Source organism: Lacerta agilis, chromosome 1 (genome assembly GCF_009819535.1).
Source record: "Lacerta agilis isolate rLacAgi1 chromosome 1, rLacAgi1.pri, whole genome shotgun sequence".
NCBI lineage: Eukaryota > Metazoa > Chordata > Lepidosauria > Squamata > Lacertidae > Lacerta > Lacerta agilis.
The window spans coordinates 95445096-95463553 of record NC_046312.1 but is presented as its reverse complement, the minus strand read 5'-3'; the positions used below and the strand labels follow the sequence as shown (position 1 = coordinate 95463553).

At 41.5% G+C, this 18458-nt stretch overlaps 1 protein-coding gene across 1 annotated transcript in view; it reads right to left on the bottom strand.

Annotated features, from left to right (window-relative positions):
* Positions 1–1347: 1347 nt before the first annotated feature.
* THSD7B (thrombospondin type 1 domain containing 7B) overlaps positions 1348–18458 on the bottom strand; it is a 352151-nt gene continuing 335040 nt past the window's right edge. Inside the window, 8 exon segments of the mRNA XM_033164079.1 lie at positions 1348–2530; positions 4661–4748; positions 5607–5799; positions 8070–8152; positions 10107–10202; positions 10917–11090; positions 13068–13227; positions 14920–15065. Coding sequence (XP_033019970.1) covers positions 2449–2530; positions 4661–4748; positions 5607–5799; positions 8070–8152; positions 10107–10202; positions 10917–11090; positions 13068–13227; positions 14920–15065 — 1022 coding nt within the window. The 3' untranslated portion in view covers positions 1348–2448.

Here is an 18458-nt window from a genome sequence, read left to right as displayed (position 1 = left end):
CGTCAGGGTTCCCTTTACCTTTAACTTAAAGGACCCCTGACTGTTAAGTCCAGTCACGAACGACTCTGGGGTTGCAGCGCTCATCTCGCTTTACTGGCTGAGGGAGCTGACGTTTGTCCGCAGAGTTTTTCTGGGTCATGTGTCCAGCATGACTAAGCCGCTTCTTACGAAACAAGAGCAGCGCACGGAAACGCTGTTTACCTTCCTGTCGGAGCTGTACCTATTTATCTACTTGCACTTTGACATGCTTTTGAACTGCTAGGTTGGCAGGAGCTGGGACCGAGCAACAGGAGCTCACCCCATAGTGAGGATTTGAACCGCCGACCTTCCGATCGGCAAGCCCAAGGCTCAGTAGTTTACACCACAGCGCCGCCCGAGTCCCTTTCTCTTCCCTTACCCATTAAAAAGAGGAGGGATTCAACTAACTAGTCCTAGTAGCAGAAGCCTACATAAGGACTTCTGCTAGCACAGTGGGGCTTTTGTTCCTTCACCCCCTCTACATACCCTTTAAGTTGGCTTGATCGGGGACAGGAGAATTCCCAGAACAGCATACTGTTGAGGTCATTTTAACTACCTAACAACATCCCTGTTTTTAGTGCTCTGGCCTTAAGGGAGAAAATTCATATCTATCTATGGCTTCTTTTCAGATGAAAATCACCAGAACTCAGAACTCTCCGATGGGCGCCACTGCCATTATAAGAGAACAAGGGAGGCATTCATGGTGAGTTCCGACACCTCTTTTTCCAGAGAAATAGCACTCTATCTCCAAAACCATTCAGGGTGGTGGCTGGACTATTTTTAACTTAGTAATGTCTGCTAGATTATTTTCTCTTGGCTGCTTATTTATTGGCCAATGCAGGGGTAAGAGTAGCTTTCAATTGTTCATATACCCGCTGTAGTAGAGAGATGCATGCAGCTCTTTTTAGAGTATCTAAAGACAAGTTTTTCATTCAGTGAAACAGACCTGTAATGGAGAATATCTTCACCTCTTGAGACTTACTATGCCCCAACCTATGCAGTTGGGGGCAGTGAAAAGAGAGGGGGAAGGATTCCTGCCGTCTCAAGTTAAAGGGCTGTTGGCCCCTCCCCTCAGCCGACCGGATTGGTCAGCCAGCGGGGAGAAGCGCGGGAATCCTGCACGCGTGCTCGGGTCGTGATGCCCGCAACGCCACCTCCTGCCCATAGGCGGAGGTGGCTTTACAGAACCTGGTTTTTCATACATAATTGCAACATGAACCCATTTTGAATCCCCCTCTCATAGGTTTGGCTCATGAATATAGTATGATTAGGCTATCAGGAGATTTTCATTCTGCTGGACCAAAAGGAAAGCCTTTTACTGACAGAGAATGCAGTGTGCCTGGATCAACATTCCCACACTTTAGCTTTTTATTTGCTTATAAATACATGTCAATACCACAAGATGGCACTTCCTTACTTGCAACATATACTATTACAAACACGTATCTTCTTCAGGATGTTCAGAATGTAGACTTGGAAACCTTTTTAAAACGCAAGGCCTTCTACAAACATTACTTTTTGTGTGTGTGTTAAGATGTATCCATAAATAAGGTCAAGATTAAACTTTAAAAAAAAAGAATTTACAAATATTCCAGATAATAAAGTTTAAAATACAAAAGCAGAATTCATATTAAACAAACTGAATTACAGTTTTCAATGGTTAAAAATGTATCTAAATGGCTTAATACTAATTTAAAATATATATTTGAGCACTTTCATCTTCCTAGTCATCAAAACATCTGCCAGTTTGTTTTTTCTTCTTCCTCTTCAAAAAATCAGGGTTACAAAGCAATCTGGGTCTTGTGCTGCAAAAAAATTCCCAGTGCTTGTTATCCTGCTCCTCTGATCTCATTCTGAAGGGAAATCAGATTGTTTTCCCATCTAAGAAACCCAAGAACTTAGAAAACGAAGGGAATTCCAGACATTTTGGGGGAACGTATGAATCAGTTTTACAGTCCAAATGTAACTCAAATGTAAACACTAGAAAACTCATTGCTGAAAGAGGTGAAGAATAAAGAAGCTTGCACTAATATAGTGCGTAATGATGCCATGTTGAACTTGTCCTTTACAGTAAATATCATCTTTCCTCCCCCTAGGATTGTCATGCTTTTAAAGGTAAAAATCAGTAGTAGCCTGCAGATTGACTTGTTTGTCCTTATTCCCATTGATAAACAGGAAAGATGCATTTCTCAGGTCCCCCTTGGGAAAAGTGTTGCCAAGTTATAGAAGGTCCTTGAGTGCCACGTTCTTCAGATAAACCCAAAGGCAAAACTGCTACATTTGCAAACTGTATTCTGCCCATGTGTATCAGCAATTGTGAGATGCTTCCAAAAAACATAAATAAGATCCAAACCGAGAAAGGGAGAAAAAAGAAGGTGGGTAGGGAAGCAGTTAAGGCAGTTGATGTCTACATTTGGATTTCAGTCCACGTTACATGTCAACGTCTCCATCGTAGGCTAGGGTCAGACACTTCGGTTGTGGAGGAGAATGTTGCTGCTGCTTTGGCTTTTTGCTAAAAGGGGAAAAACATCTCTTTAGAAAACTTAAAATATGAATTAAATATAACACAGTGGGCTTCCGGTTCAGCTCTGCCTTAATGGAGGTAGCCCCCCACGACAGTGGGAGATAGTTGGTGAAGGAAAATAGTTGGTGAGGGTAATCATCCTTGTAAATTCCCCCCAGGGACCAGAGAAACGGGCTTCACTCACAGTTCATCTTGGTACCTGGCTCTCGCTCTGGCATGGAATGGGGGGGGGGCAAGGAGGTGCTGAGTGCAAAAGCACTTTGCCTGCCGAAAATCCTCCAATGCCGCCATTAAGAGGTAGAGGTCTCTTGTTAATTAGAGCTTAATTGGATTAAAGTAAAATAATACAATGGGCATGATCCAGCCAAAGTTAAACACTATTGATTGTGATGGGTGATTTAAGCACATGGCTAAAGCTTTTGCACTGAAATCAATTGCACTTAAATGTGGCTGGGTCATGCATTCCCTTTTCAAAACTGGAATGCTGAATTGCAGCTATAGCAAGCTGTTTTCCCCATGCAGTTAAAATATGGAAAATCTGACAACTCTACAAGTTTGTCTGGAAATTCCTGGAGCAAAGAATGTCTGGTTCAGCTGTTAGTTAACAGAATCTAAGGACACAATCCACACATATGGTCGGTCGGTCTCTATACCCTGGAGAACTAAGGTTGCATTAAAAAGCTATTAATTTGTTTGTTAAATGAAGATTCAAAATGTAAATCAGGAATTTCGTGAGATCTTATGCACTCTGAAAGATCTCATCAAAATCTTGCCAGAACCCACCGTTGCTTCTGCACAATCCAGGTAAGGGAGGCTTTGGTAGGGGGAGGAAGGTTCTGACAGTGCAGGCAAAGCAGGGCTGACCCTACCATTAGGCAGCAGCCTCAGTTGGCAGATTCTGAGAGCCAGGGAATGAACAGAACTATGTGTTCCTGCTCTATACACCCTGGTATAGGTATTCTGGCTAGTAGGCACTGCTAAGTTTTCCTCCATGAATCTCCTCCATGCTTTAAAGTTTAAGCCATTTCCTTCCCTCCTTCCACTTTTCTTAACAACTAGTCGGTTGGGCTCAAAAGCTCGCTCAGTTTTGTGACATTTCAGTGGGTCATCACCAACAGGGACTGCAAAAAATCCCAGCCTAAAAGTGACTGTTGAACCCCCTCTCAATATGCATGAGATCATATCCTACCTCTTCTGCTTTGCTTATTTTGTGGGCTTCTTTCTGGGGTTGGGCAGAAGTGTATTAATTTGGCATGCAGAGGACTGGCAAACAGCACTCCATTGTGTTCCCTGCAATGGGATAAGTGACAGCACTCTGCTCCTGCCTGCTCTACTCCTCCACTGGTGCTCATCCTCAGCAATCCACCTTCTGTTTCGTACACTATACCCTTTTTATTTTCAGCTCGTGCTTTTCAAAAGTGCCTTCCATTTTTCCTTTCTGTTTGGACTGGTTTGTGATTAAACCTCCCAGTAACAGCTTTGGTAAGAGCTGCTCAACAGTGGGACAGACTCCCTCAGAAGGCAGTGGGCTCTTGAGGTTTTCCAACAGGGAGTCTGGACGGCCATCTGTTGGGGATTCTTTAGCTGTGATTCCTTCAAAGTCTAGATTCCTAAAAGACTAGATGACTTCCAACTCCCTTCCTGTGGGTGTAGTGACAACATAAAATGAAGCTCTGAAAGTACACGCGGTTCTCTCTTGTATATACATATTATTTTGTGCTTCATCCTAAGAAAAAGTGACAATGTTCTCAAATACAACATTCTTTCCTAATTACATCCAACAGAAAACAAAACATTGGAGTGTTATCCTTGCAAGTTACTTATCGTTTTGATTTATATTAACTTGATTTGAGTTCATCCATCCTGGTTCTAGTGAAGTGTCTGAAACTGAGATAAAAACCTATAAAATAAAGAGCCAGTGTGGTCTAGTGGCTAGAATGTCATGAAGCTCACTGGGTGACATTAGACCAGTCCCTGCCTCCTAGCCTAACCTTCCTCACAGGGTTGTTGTGGGGAAAGCCTGAGAAAGGGGAGGCTATTTATACCACTTTGGGATATAATTACAATAAGTAAAATAAAAATAAAACAAAGAAAAGAATAAGTAGACAGAATACTTACCAAACAAGGTATGAGGTGAATATTAGGGAAACTATCATGAGAAACCCACCCGCTGATACTCCATAGACCCATATTTTAAGTTTTCCATCTGGGTCAGAAAAGAGAAGAAAACAAAACGAGGCAAATTGTAACTTTTAAACATCGAAATGAAGTGATTATCTAGCTATGAATATAGTAAAAGGAAGCATATACACAGAAATCCATGTACCATACAATGGTGAGATAACAAATGCTGATCAGTTGCTCCTATTAGAGATGCCAATCTAGATACAAAAATAAGTTTCTCTATGCACATCAGCACCATCAACTCCACCCAATTCTGGTCTGTGGGTGTGAGATTGCATTCAGCACCACGGGTGGACCTGTACCTAATACATAATCAATGCTGCCCGAATCATCTACTTGTTAAGTAAATAAGAGCAGAAGGCTATGCTGAATCCTCCTGTTTGCCTGGCAGGTGATCAGAACTGTCAGCGCTCACAGTGACAAGCAATCTTGGGATAAAGGGCATCTTCATCAGCCCAGCAGCAGGTGTGCAGCCTTCTGCTTGATTCCCAGTTCCCTGGATTGGGACCACTGTGATTAGAGCCCAAAGCACCATGCTGGTGACTGACAGATGCAATTAAGAGTTTTGCAGAAAATATCAATCTAGGAATTAGACTAGTTTTTTTCCTCATTGTATGGCAGTCTCATCTACTAAAGACAACTGTACCTTTCTTGGTTTATAAAAACGGCATTGGCTGTAACACTGTAAATATTGCAGTGATATTTTAGCACAATTTTACAATGTAATGTAAATGGAATTCAATGCATTTAATTAAGTTGCAAATGAGAGTTTGCATATCCTGCAGCAACGTTTCTAACTGCATGATCCACTGTGCACTAATTTTATTTTTCTAGTGTGTGGATTTTTAAAAATTCTCACCATATTTTATCTTTTTTTTACCTGGATTAAAAGGCTGAATGGACCATCCTTTGAAAATATCATGCATTTTTGAGTTGACGGGTTTATGTTTTGCAGCATTCGTTTTGACATCAGCTTTCTTATCTTCTAAACCAGGTATCTTCATGCAGTAATCCAGGAAGCCATTTGATCTCATTATTTCTGTATAGCCTCTCTCGCAACCGCAGGTTCCACTCTAGGTAATAAGAACGTATTCAGCACTGAAATCAGCCCATAGAAACTCACCACAAAAGATGTTTCTGCTGAGAGGTTGCTGGCTTTTCACAGGTTAACCTAATGCCAAACGGTTTATGTATTTGTTTAAGTTTAAAGCCCAACCTATCCCAAAGGCTTAGGACAGATTGCCAATATTGTACATACTGATAAAAGGGTTTCTTTTATCATAGTAAAGCAATGGGGGATCTGCTCCTTTTTTGCTTGGTTTGGATAAAAGCATTGTAACAGAAACACGGATCACAAAATCCACCTTTGTAAAAAAAAAAAAAAAAAAGTTCACACCAGTGAAAATGCTGCAATGTTAGAAAGACTAAGTTGGTAAAAAAATACCTAAGCTAGGCAGACTGAAATGGGAACAAGTCCCCTTGCATTCAATTGGAGTTATTTCAGATAGGCATGCATGAACTCACACATATGGAGTGCTGCTGTTGCTTGTCTATATCATTTCACATACAAACATACCCCCCCCCCCAGCATGTGGAGTCTGAAAAAAAACTCAGCCAAACAGCAGATACATCATGGCTCCCAGTCATGGTTGCTATCACTCTATAGGCATTGATTTTCAACATGTTAACTTTTCAAGGTGTAACATCTACCCGACTACTTATACCAGACCTATCCTACATTTTCATTACACTTTAAAGGTAAATGTAAAGGTACCCCTGACAGTTAGGTCCAGTCGTGGATGACTCTGGGGTTGCGCGCTCATCTCGCTCTATAGGCCAAGGGAGCCAACGTTTGTCCACAGACAGATTCCGGGTCATGTGGCCAGCATGACTAAGCCGCTTCTGGCAAACCAGAGCAGTGCACGGAAATGCCATTTACCTTCCTGCTGGAGTGGTACCTATTTATCTACTTGCACTTTGATGTGCTTTTGAACTGCTAGGTTGGCAGGAGCTGGGACTGAACAACCGGAGCTCACCCCATCGTGGGGATTCGAACCGCCAACCTTCTGATTGGCAAGCCCTAGGCTCTGTGGTTTAGATCATAGCACCACCCCACAAATAACCCACTGCCTGATATTCCTTGTGGAATATATAAATGGGTGCAAACGTGTGGCAAAATTCTCCTCACCACATGAGCGAATGTCATGGCCTGGTTCCTTGGGGGCTGGGTCCAGCTGGCATCCCTCCTGAGAGAGAAGGCTGATTGATCCAGGGGAGGCTTCCATTCGCAAAATGGAAAAGCAATTTTCAGTGATTCCTCCTTCCCCTGTAGATTTGAAGAAGGGGCTGAAGGTGTTGTTGCACACATGTGCACCTTGCAGGCTTCCAAGAGGTGAACAGGAAGCTGGATGAGACCAGCTATTGGCCTGATCCAGCAAGTTTGTCTTATGTTCTTAACCAAGAGCCTTTTGCCAGCAGAGGAACACCACCTGAATATAAACCATGGTTACTTATCGCCCTGTGGTGGAATGCCACTCGGTCACCTGTATGCACTTTTCTCTGGCAGAGAAATTCACAACCATTAGGCACAATGACCTGGATTACACATCATGCTAAACCAAACCATGGCTTAGCACCTAGGAGCAAACTTGTGGGTTCCTGGAGCAAAGACTGCCACTGTGCTACCCAGAGCAAAGTAATGGTTTGGCTTAGCAGTACATACAATCCTGTCCTGATCCAGAGACACCATAAACTGTAATGAAGGTTTGTTCTTGGCTTACTTCTCATGGGTTGTTGTGGATATTATTATTTGTGCTAAGTAAACTATGGTTTGGCTTAGCATTACATTCTAACTGGGCCAAAGTCAAAAGGGAAGGGAAGCTATCCCAGTAGGATAATTTTATTTGAAATAATTCTGGAGGAGGAAGAAGGATAACACAGCTTCTGAACAGAGAGGGGACCAGGGTGCTGATGGCGCATGATCTGAATATTCTTTCTGGTGGACAAGGATAATGTTTTTTTTTTTGGGGGGGGGGCTCACAGCCTTGTATCTAAAATGACACTCAACCTTCCCTGAACGTGTGAATGAAAATAAGAAGAACCAAAGTTAACTAGGCTTGGCAAACCACAACAAACCACCATGCATATACATTCTGCATTATTTTTCCACAATGCCTATATATCTAATTAAATTATTGGATTATCTCACTAGGTGGTGCCCTACACATACTAAACAATGCCTCTAGGCTGTGGGTGGGTGTTGCAAAGTCTAAGCACAATGTATTAGCTGTAAAAATAATAATAATGTTAATTCTGACTATGTAAAGTACACGATCTGGATTACCTGTGTGCAGTAAGAAAAGGGCTTCCGACAGGCTGGGCTGCAATGCCTGGTTGTAGCTGGCTGCATCTGAACAGAACAACCCCCTGTAAGAGCAAATGTCAAGAGAAATAATCAGAGGTACATTTCAAAAAGAGTTAGTGATATCTGTGGGGGGAACTTTACTTTGCTGCAACAAAGTTTTGCCTTTGGCAAAAAAAGAAACAAATGCCAGTGCATTCATATCAATTTTGCTGTAAGTCCTAGAACAGTGTTTTTCAACCACTGTTCCGCGGCACACTAGTGTGCCGCGAGATGTTGCCTGGTGTGCCGTCGGGAAAAATTGTTTATTTGATTCCTATTCAATAGAATTACTTTATATATAGTCAATATAGGCACAGAGTTAAATTTTTTAACATTTTCTAATGGTGGTGTGCCTCGTGATTTTTTTCATGAAACAAGTGTGCCTTTGCCCAAAAAAGGTTGAAAAACACTGTCCTAGAAGATCTGCTCCCTGCACTGCAGGCCTTTTCCCACCTGGCCTGGGAGGGGAGGGCCCTGACTGACTCCAGCTACAAAAGCCAAGGCTGCTGAACAGACTCTTGGGTTGCGGTGTTATTTAGGGGGCATTGTTGGGGGAGGGCTGTTGCTGTTGTTGAGGTTATTTTTTTGTATCTTATTATTTATGTGTAATTTGTTCAGTATGCTTGTGTACTTTTTATTCTGTGTAAATTATACTGTGTAAATTACTATTCTATTCTACTTTTTGATGTTTTGCTTATTGTTTGATTACTCCTGTTATATTTGTAGTTACATAATTTTGTATATGTTGTAAGCTGCCTTATGCATGGCTTTAACTTTGGAAAGGCAGCATACAAATAAAATGATTTATTGTTTGATATTACTCCTGAGATGCATTGGCCTTTAAATGAAATGAAGTGAAGTGACTTTCTCCCCCACTACTGGCATTCCCACTTGGTTTTAAAGTGATCGTGTTGAGTCTGCTGGCAAATGTGATTCAGCCCTTCCTGAATTTGGTGATAATTCAAACCAATTCACTATCCTTACCGAATCTGAATTCTTTGATACTGCCCCAAGCATTTCTAAGTGAGAGGAACAAGGGGGAAGGCTTTAGGGAATGAAGGAATGAATGGTACAGAGACGAAGAATTGGCTATTCCTACTTGTTCTTGTGGATTCTCCTTTTGTCTCTGACATTCATTGTGTTGTCAGTGAAAATGGATATTCCAACTTAAGCACTGATCCTTCAGATCTGTTAGCGTGATCGTTATTTGAAACCTGGTCTCTGTACAATATTTGTATAATGCACATTCCATTAACAATGAAATCAAGTGGGTAAATTAATGGCAGAGGCAGCCAGAGCCAATTTCTTACTGGCAACTTTCTGCCATGTATATACCTGCTCTCAAATCATTCTTTATTTGGGTGGGCTGATCCCTCCATGTTGTAGTCATTGTGTGTGCATATTCCTGCCTGCAGTAGGTGGCTGAACTATTATTTTATGTAAGATATTTATAATCTTATTCAAGAAACAGGGATTCATGAAGCGGCTGAAAATAAAAAATGAATCACAATCAAACAATAGGAACAACATCAACTAAAATTAAAATATGACAATATACCACGTCAGAGCATGCCAGCTAGCTCAGTCTTGTATATACTGAATTGCAGTGGCTCTTAAGGGTTCCAAACTGGATACATTCCCAGGCTTACCTGGTAATGGTAGGGATTGAACCTGGAACCGCTGGTATTGAAAATACTTGCTCAACCACTGAGCTATGGCCTGTCAGCAACAATGAGGCATATTTTTAAAAAGCTGAAGCAAATGGCCATTGTTTTAATCTATTTCTAAAATACAGCAGGGGTGAAACTAGGTGAACAAATGAGAGAAGGACATTTCAGGTTAAATAGATACTGTGTTCCTCCAAATTCTGGTTCTCAAGAGACCACTAAAATAGCCTTATCAATAGACTTATCATCACTAAGTCATAGTTCTGGAACATTTCTAGACTGTGTGCAGTAGACTCGAGGATGTCCCTACCTGTGACATTCACCCCATCAGAACGCTGGCACCACACTGTCCGTTCATTATCTCGCCAAAGACTCATTTTCCATACATAATTATAGCACTTCCCTCCTGTATTCCAAACAACAAGGCAACATTAATCAGTTTGCAAGGTAGCATGTATACATGCATTTACAACTTTTTTTCTTTCAGATGAAATTCAAAATTTTCTAATAGGCAAACAGTTAAGGCTGTAATTCTATAAACACTTAGCTGGGAGTAAGCCCCACTAAGTTCAATTGGCTTATTTCAAAACAGAGGTTTATGGGATTGCACTGTAAATAAATTATACCAAAACATGCAAAGAGGACACACATGAGGGCATTTGGCTGTGCCCATTGCTTTCCCATTTAGTCCACCCCATTCCCCACTCTGCTATTCACCTGCTATTGCCTTGTTTTGGCCATTGTGGGGTGAGAAAAAAGAATGTTTAAAGTCTAATTTGAAGGCATGATTAAACACCAAATGCGCAATAATAATGAGATGGTGCTCCTATTAGGCTGAGTGAGGTGGCCACCTAAGGCAGCTAATTCTGGATCTCATGAAAGGGCAGGAATTTTTTATTTTTCTTGTCAAGGAGGGTGAGAGACACAGGTGAGATATTCTGTCTCATGTGTAAATAACCTGGCTGGCATTGAGTACTATGCACCTTGACTTGGGGAGGTGTCATTTTCTGTTCTGCCTCAGGCAGCGAAGTGTCTTGGGCTGGCCCTGACAGCAATAACAAAGTAGTGCAAATGCTTCTCAAAAATACAGCGAAAGGGCTGAGCATGAAACATTCCCTACCGGAGCATGGCCGCGTCTCCAATTCTTGTTCAGGACAGCTGTCTTGGTTTTCGAAAGACTGAATTATAAACGTTCTTGACCGAGACTGACGACCCATAGTCTCAAAGCTCCTGCCATCTATACACGTTAATTCACAAGAGCTCCACTCTGACCATTCTGTCAAATGACAATCACCTGTGTGTAAGAAGAAGGGGGAAAGAGGAAACTTCTAAAGCTCTATTACTTATGCCTCCAAAGGTTTGAACTTAATAGGTAACACTACTTGTTCTGCTATCTCTTATCATTCAAAATCAGATTCTTAAAAGGTTTAGACCATTCATGGTAATGACTTTTTTTAAGGTCCAGGGAGACATTTTTCCAGATACTACACGTTAGGCTGACATCTAGACTATTTTTCTTCTTCTTTCCTGACAGAGGATAATATAACTTGCTTGCTTGAATTCATCTACATGGTGTTTTAGTTAACATTTTACTGCATAGATCTGATATTTGTATCTAGCAAAGTGGCATGAGCATTAAAAATATTAAAGTGTCAGGGTCACTGCTATTGCAGGATGATAGAGAAAGGTTCTGTTTGGATGCTTAGATCTGGGCTTTACCCAATGTGCTCATCCCTGCCACTGCATTCCCTTATTGGCCTCCCCACCATCTATTCCTTTGCGTTGGGTTGAAGATGGTTCAGTCCCCCATGACTAATGACTCTCGTATTCAACTGTTGAGGATCATGGCCTCCTCACAGAAGTGAAAATCACAGCGCCAAGTGGAAAGTGTTTGATTGGGAAGCCCCTCTAGACCCAGGATTGAGGAAAACTACGTCTGATTTGCAATGCAGCTATCAGGAAGGAAGGGCAATTTGTCACTGAAGCAGAGTAAGGCCTTAATCAAATTCTGAGCGTGTGCTAAAAGCCTCACATGTGAAAAATTGTAACATCAGTTTGAAATAAGTCTCATTAGACATAAGTGCAGGGTCACAGATTGGGAGTATGTGCACACGACTTGTTATGAAAACAATGTGTAGTGATAATTCATATGATGGATCCATATTTTAGGGACGCCGGTGGTGCTGTGGTCTAAACCACAGAGCCTAGGGCTTGCCGATCAGAAGGTCGGCGGTTCAAATCCCCACGACAGGGTGAACTCCCATTGTTTGGTCCCAGCTCCTGCCCACCTAGCAGTTTGAAAGCACGTCAAAGTGCAAGTAGATAAATAGGCACCGCTCCGGCGGGAAGGTAAATGGCATTTCCGTGCACTGCCCTGGTTCGCCAGAAGTGGCTTAGTCATGCTGGCCACATGACCCAGAAGCTGTCTGCGGACAAACACCAGCTCCCTCGGCCTATAGAGCGAGATGAGCGCGCAACCCCAGAGTCATCCACGATGGAACCAATTGGTCAGGGGTACCTTTACCTTTACCTTTATCCATTATTTATAAATCTTATCATCACTACTAGTCATAGAATCATAGAATTGTAAAGCTGGAAGGGATCCCAAGGGTCATCTAGTCCAAGACCCTGCAATGCAGGAATCTCTGCTAAAGCATACCATGACAGATGATCATCCAACCTAGTCATTCTAGATATGTATGCCCATATGACTCACTTGTATGGTATGCACACATTCAGTAAAGGTGAACCATGTAGAACGAAGGTGTGCATGTTCCTAATAGAAGTCTGGGAAGAATCATAGAGAGAACTACAATATTGCTCTAGTTTTGCATATAATTCTTAAGAACTACGGGATTGTGAATGCCTTTCTTAATGTGATGGAACTCTAATTAGAAGAGGTTTTACAGTATATTGTAAATGGGAGAGCATCAATTATGAAATGACAATATGTGAAATCAATAATATTTAACTTTGGCTTAAAGGCCAGTCTCTTAAGGGACTAAGACTTCAATGTTATGCACACTTAACTGGGAACAAGCCCCATTGAACACAATGAGTTGTCTTGGAAGTCAAAATGGACACTGTGTGACTTGCTCCTGAGGAGTCATGTTTAGGAGTGGCGATTAAGGATGATCAGAGTAGGCTGCAGATATGCATATTATTAGGCTGCAAATGTGAATCAAATTATAGTGTCATATTGTCTTGCAGAACATGACTATCTGTGTGCGCGCCATTGCAAGGGCAAAACAAAGTCCTCCACAGAGTTTACCTGGGCAAGGCACAGAACACGGAAGCTGCAATGCACCATCTTTAGATGGAAGCTCTCCACACAACGAACTTTCCGCTTGTTTAGATGTTGCCGATAAAGAGCCATCATGTATCATACATGTGAGGTCCCGTACTTGGAATCCGTCCCCGCACTGTCCACCCTAAGAGAAATAATGAAAGTTTATGGTACTAAAATAGCTCTTACTACATTAATAATAAATGCTAAGTATACTGTATAGATCCTCCTGTCTCCTGGAAGCATCCCAGAGCATTTGTAAAGTGAGCAGATTACCATATATACTTGAGTATAAGCCTAGTTTTTCAGCACATTTTTTGTGCTGAAAAAGCTGCCCTCGGCTTATACTCGAGTGAGGCTGGTGGTGGGGGTGGCGAGAAAGAAGCCCTTTCTCTCCGCTCGTGCCGCCACCCGCTCTCCCCAGTCAACCATTCCTTAAGAAGTGTACAAGAACGGCGGTTCTTTACTCTCCCCAGGCAGCTTGTTCCATTCCTGAACTGCTCGCATAAATGCAAAGTTGGCAAAGGAAGAAGAGGAAGGAGCAGCCCAAAGGTTTGCTTTCGGGCTGCTCGTTCCTCCTCCACAGCGGCAAAGGTGAACCGGCTTATACTCGAGTCAATAAGCTTTCCCAGGTTTTTGTAGGAAAATTAGGTGCCTCGGTTTATATTCGGGTCGGCTTATACTCGGGTATATACGGTATGTCCAGATGGAAGATGTGGCCTTTTCTATTTCCAGCATTTGCCTGCAGTCCCATGCAACTGAGAGAGATTTGTTAGGTTACCAAAGAATGCATATCCAGTGCACTCTGAGCATCAGATCTTCAGAAAGTGTCACTTCACTGGAGGCAAAGGCAAAGACAAAGCCTCTCTGAACTTCTGGAAGACCTAGATGAACTAAAAGCCTAGCTCCATACATTGCTCTATGTGCTAATAAAATCATATGCAAGAGGAAGGGGCTTTGTTCATTTCTCAGAAGATATGTAAGGGTGACAATTTTATACGTGCCTTTTAAGCATATATCACAACTTTCTCTCTGCCATAGTAGTTTCCCTGTGCATCATCCAATTATTTTGGCATGAAGAAAGCAAAGCAGATCCCATCCTCTCCCACATGAAAAAAAGTTGCGTGTGGAAAATCGGTTTAAAGTTAAGGCAATATACTGGATGAAATGCTTCAGAAGAAGCATGATCTAAGAAACATAAATGGGGAGAGCTCTGGGTGGAGAAACACATGAGGCAAATCAGTGCAAGCTGAATGTGGCATGAAGGCAGAGAGGGCATGCAGGCTGCAGGTGCTGACAAAGCAGAGGTATATATATTTTTGAAGCTCCACAACTCCCGTCAGCGTTTACATTTTCAGACCATTAAAAAAAAATAATCACCCCAAGGAGAAAAGTCACACTCAGCACTTCATGCAACGGCTTTAAACTATACTGTTTCAAGGCCTTTCAAGGTACTGAGACAGACTACATAGTGTTCTTAGTGCAAAAGTCAATTTCCTTCATGGCAGAATTCACTGAAATTAAATCATGCTCTGATTTAGAGTTGCTGCTATAAAAAAGATCTATGACACTCATCCCAGTGCTATTAGAAATGTATGTTCCTTTGGCATTTGCTATTAAATTAGTTTTTAATCAGCTGCTTACTAGCATTTATGATGAATTCGCCACGATTTGATAGGAATTTCCTCCTGTTTTCAGGAATATTAAAATGGCATTGCTCTCTAACCTTAAAAGCATATATTCAGTTGTCTCGTAGTTTTGCAGCATGTGGAGAACAACTATGCACTTTTTCTACAATGCTAGGAGATCTTCCAATAAGCCAGCATGCAACAGATACCTTGACTTTGCACGGGGACCACTCGCCAATAACCCAGCTGTAGCAGGGCTTTACAACACAGCTTCTGTACTGGGTGAGCTCAGTCGGGCAGGGTCTTCCTTCTCCTTGTGCTTGTAGAATTATATATCTGGTACGTAGCATCTGACCTAAACAAGCAGAGAGGGTTATTCTTAAACTGATGATACACTGTATTAGAGAAGTTATGAGAGTTGCCTGCAGAGGCTCAAATCACATAGGAACTCTGTCCTTTGCAACCTCTGTTGCTGGCAGCAGATGCAAGAATTACTGGGGAAGCAAAGGCACTTTCAAAATTCTCTCCCTGACTCAGCCGCCGCCACTCCTAAGAGGTTCCAGCTGCCACTCTGCCTATGAATCACCATGTAAAGGTTGGCTTTTTCCTCTTATAACAGAGAATAAGAAGCCTTACTGCACATCAAGCTGTGGATCATGCATGTCCCAATGTCATACTCAGGAGTATTTAGCACAACACACACAATCAATTCCTTATGCACTTTAATGGAAGTGAAACCTCTACAGTTGGACTAGATCCTTGTGGTCCGTTCCAACTCTACAGTTCTATATTCTATGTACATTTCCTTTGGGCCAGAAGGTTGGAGGAGCCCCCCCCTTCCTCCAAGCTAATGGGGAACCACTGCAAGAAGGCAAAGTCTTGGGCCCGCAGAACATTGCTGGAGCTATAATACCAATGGTATTATGGTACTAATGAGAGCATATGAACATTCAGTGTCTGAAGACTGTAATTGGATGTTTCTTGCATACGTCCCTGGCAGATCTGCCCTCTCCCTCCCTTAATGAGAGCCTCTGTTGGTTACTCAACTTGATAAAGACAGAAAGCCTGCCAGTTTAACACAGTCTTCCAAATTACACGGCTACCATTCAGGAAACTCTTTCCATTTCAATAACAAGCTGTCTTCTAATTGGAATAGTGTAAGAGAAAACATTTCTTCTCTGGGTCGTTCTCTGTGCCTGGGCAGCAGAGGATTAAAAAATGAGATAGCTGATACTTTAATGAATGGCATTCAGCACTATTATTCCAGAAATGGTAACCTAATTTCTTTTTCTATTCACCGAGTTAGGGATATTTCGCTGAAAATAAATAGGTTCTTAATGGAAATTGTAAAAGTGGTTATGGACAGTAATGGCCATTACAATGCTTGCAATTTTTCAGCAACAATAAATGTAATTTGGTCGTAAAACTCAAACTTCATCTGGAGGGGGGAAAGAGGCAGTGGAAACATATGGCAATTGTTACTGTGAAACACAGCACTGCCATAATTATTAATTTTGGGGAATATTCCCCTCTACATCATGATTTTGAGATTTAATGAAGTCTATCACATATGCAAAGAAATATTCACCAGAAAGTATGCTAAGATATGTTTTAAAATAAATATATGATTAACCTAAAATATAAACAAGGGGGTGACTAAACAAGTTCACCAGCACTACTTTATATTCTGCATTTATATACTTTGCAAGCCATCGTTTTCATTAAGGTTAATTATGGAAGGGGAAATGAGCTTAATAATAAGGATTTTTGCTTCTGCAATACTTCATTATGCTCCACCTTATCTTTATTGATTAACTTTCCATAGAAGAACATGAAAGCAGCACAATATGCTAGTTTGTCATCAGTTCTATTAAGCTTTTGCCTAAAGAGATGGAACTTAAAAATGAGTTTAATTAAGGAAACAGTGAAGCATTTCTATCAGCTGCTACTAATTAACAACACATAGCAGGCATACTTGAGTGAAGAAAACATATATATCTTTCACTATTAAAAACACAGATTCATTTATATTGTAATCTGCCCTGTGATCCTTGAAAGAAGGGTGATATATAGAAATCTAAATCTAATAATTAACAACAGCAACAGCATAGGTAATAACTCAGACAACAAGGCATTTCATTATGTGCATTCTGGTATGGTTTGAAGTCTATGGTTTCCCATTTCCATTTCTTTCCCCCTTTCTTAGTGTGATTTCACAACTCATTCTTTTAAAAGTCTGCCAATTTTTTATTTTATTTTTTAAAGTCATTTTAATTGGATTCTGGTGGGAAATTGCATGTGGAGTTTGAATGGAAATGCTGCCACAGAACTGAACAAGTTAAGTGGCAGTTTTCAATCTTTGGTAAAGGGTTCTTTCTAATGATGGTAACAATTTTGCATATTACTTGGCTTCAGTGGAATTTATGCAGCTTAACCATACATGGGATAATAGCCAATATTATTATTTTACTCATAGGCTTAAGAGTTTTCTCAGGAGCCTTGGTGTTCCACCAGTTTCCTTAGAAATTGACAAAGAACCCCAGCATTTTATACTCAGAACTGTCTTTTAAGTTAAGTCTATTGAGGCAAGATATTGAAAACTGTTTGAAATTAATGAAGTCCTTTGCTTTTATCCATGCTGTGATTTGCATATCCTTTTGGCAAATTGGAAAAAAATACATAGTTGTTAAATTGTAAATGTTCACTTCTGGGGGGGGGTGGGGGGAATGCTCTTCTAACAACAGCTGCAACCATCCTATTTGCTAATATGCTAGGGACTCCCTTCTGTCAATCATATTCAAAGTCCATCTTGCCTAGTAGTCTGCCTACAGCAGTGGAGAGCTGGCTGTCCTGGGAAGATCATATCTGAAACATCAAGAACCCATTTGTAGCTACCATGGAAAATAGACAGTGACTGATCAGCTGTCCCACACGAACTCGCCTAATCAGTTACTGAAACCATCTAAGCTATTTGACGTCACCACATCTTGTGAATATGAATTCCACAACTTAAATTATGTGTTGAGTAAGACATTCCTCATTGCAGTAATTTGGTTCCATCTGCAAACTTGGCTACCTCTGATTTTGCATAATTTGTGAATGAGCAAGTTAAACAGCACAAGCAGCATCCTTCTAGTAGGAAAACAATAACTCCACTGCCAAAATGCCTTTTGGAATGGTGGTGACTCCTAATTCCCATTGCACAGTCAGGAGTAAAAGGCACAGTAGTAGAGTTCTGCCATTCCATCAACAGGAGCTACAGCCAGTGGCTGAACACCAACAGCACAAGAAGGAAAACTGGGTTCAAGGAATGGGTGCGGAAGACTGGTTCTTAGTTGGAAATCTATTCTTCCACAGAGATCAGATTTGCCACTGATGTTGCCATATCATTACACTTGCAAAAGAGGTGGCATTTTAGAACACCTTCAATGAGATCAATAGAGTGCCCAAAATAACTGCTCCACCGCCATTGCCTTCACTGTCCCCTCCAGAAGAATTCTGGCCACCACAGTAGACAATCAAAGCACAGAATGTAGAACATACCAATCTCATATATCAATATATGTGTCACTAGGCTGTCTCCAATGCATAACACTAGGGGCTTATCCATACTTCTGCTTGTCCCATGCCTAGAAAGCACATCCGAGTGGTTTCCTGCTCTTTAGCTGTAAATCAGAACAAATGGCAATTTGCAGGGGGGGGGGGAATGAATTGCTGTTTGTTCCGACTGAGCACTAAAGAATGGTTT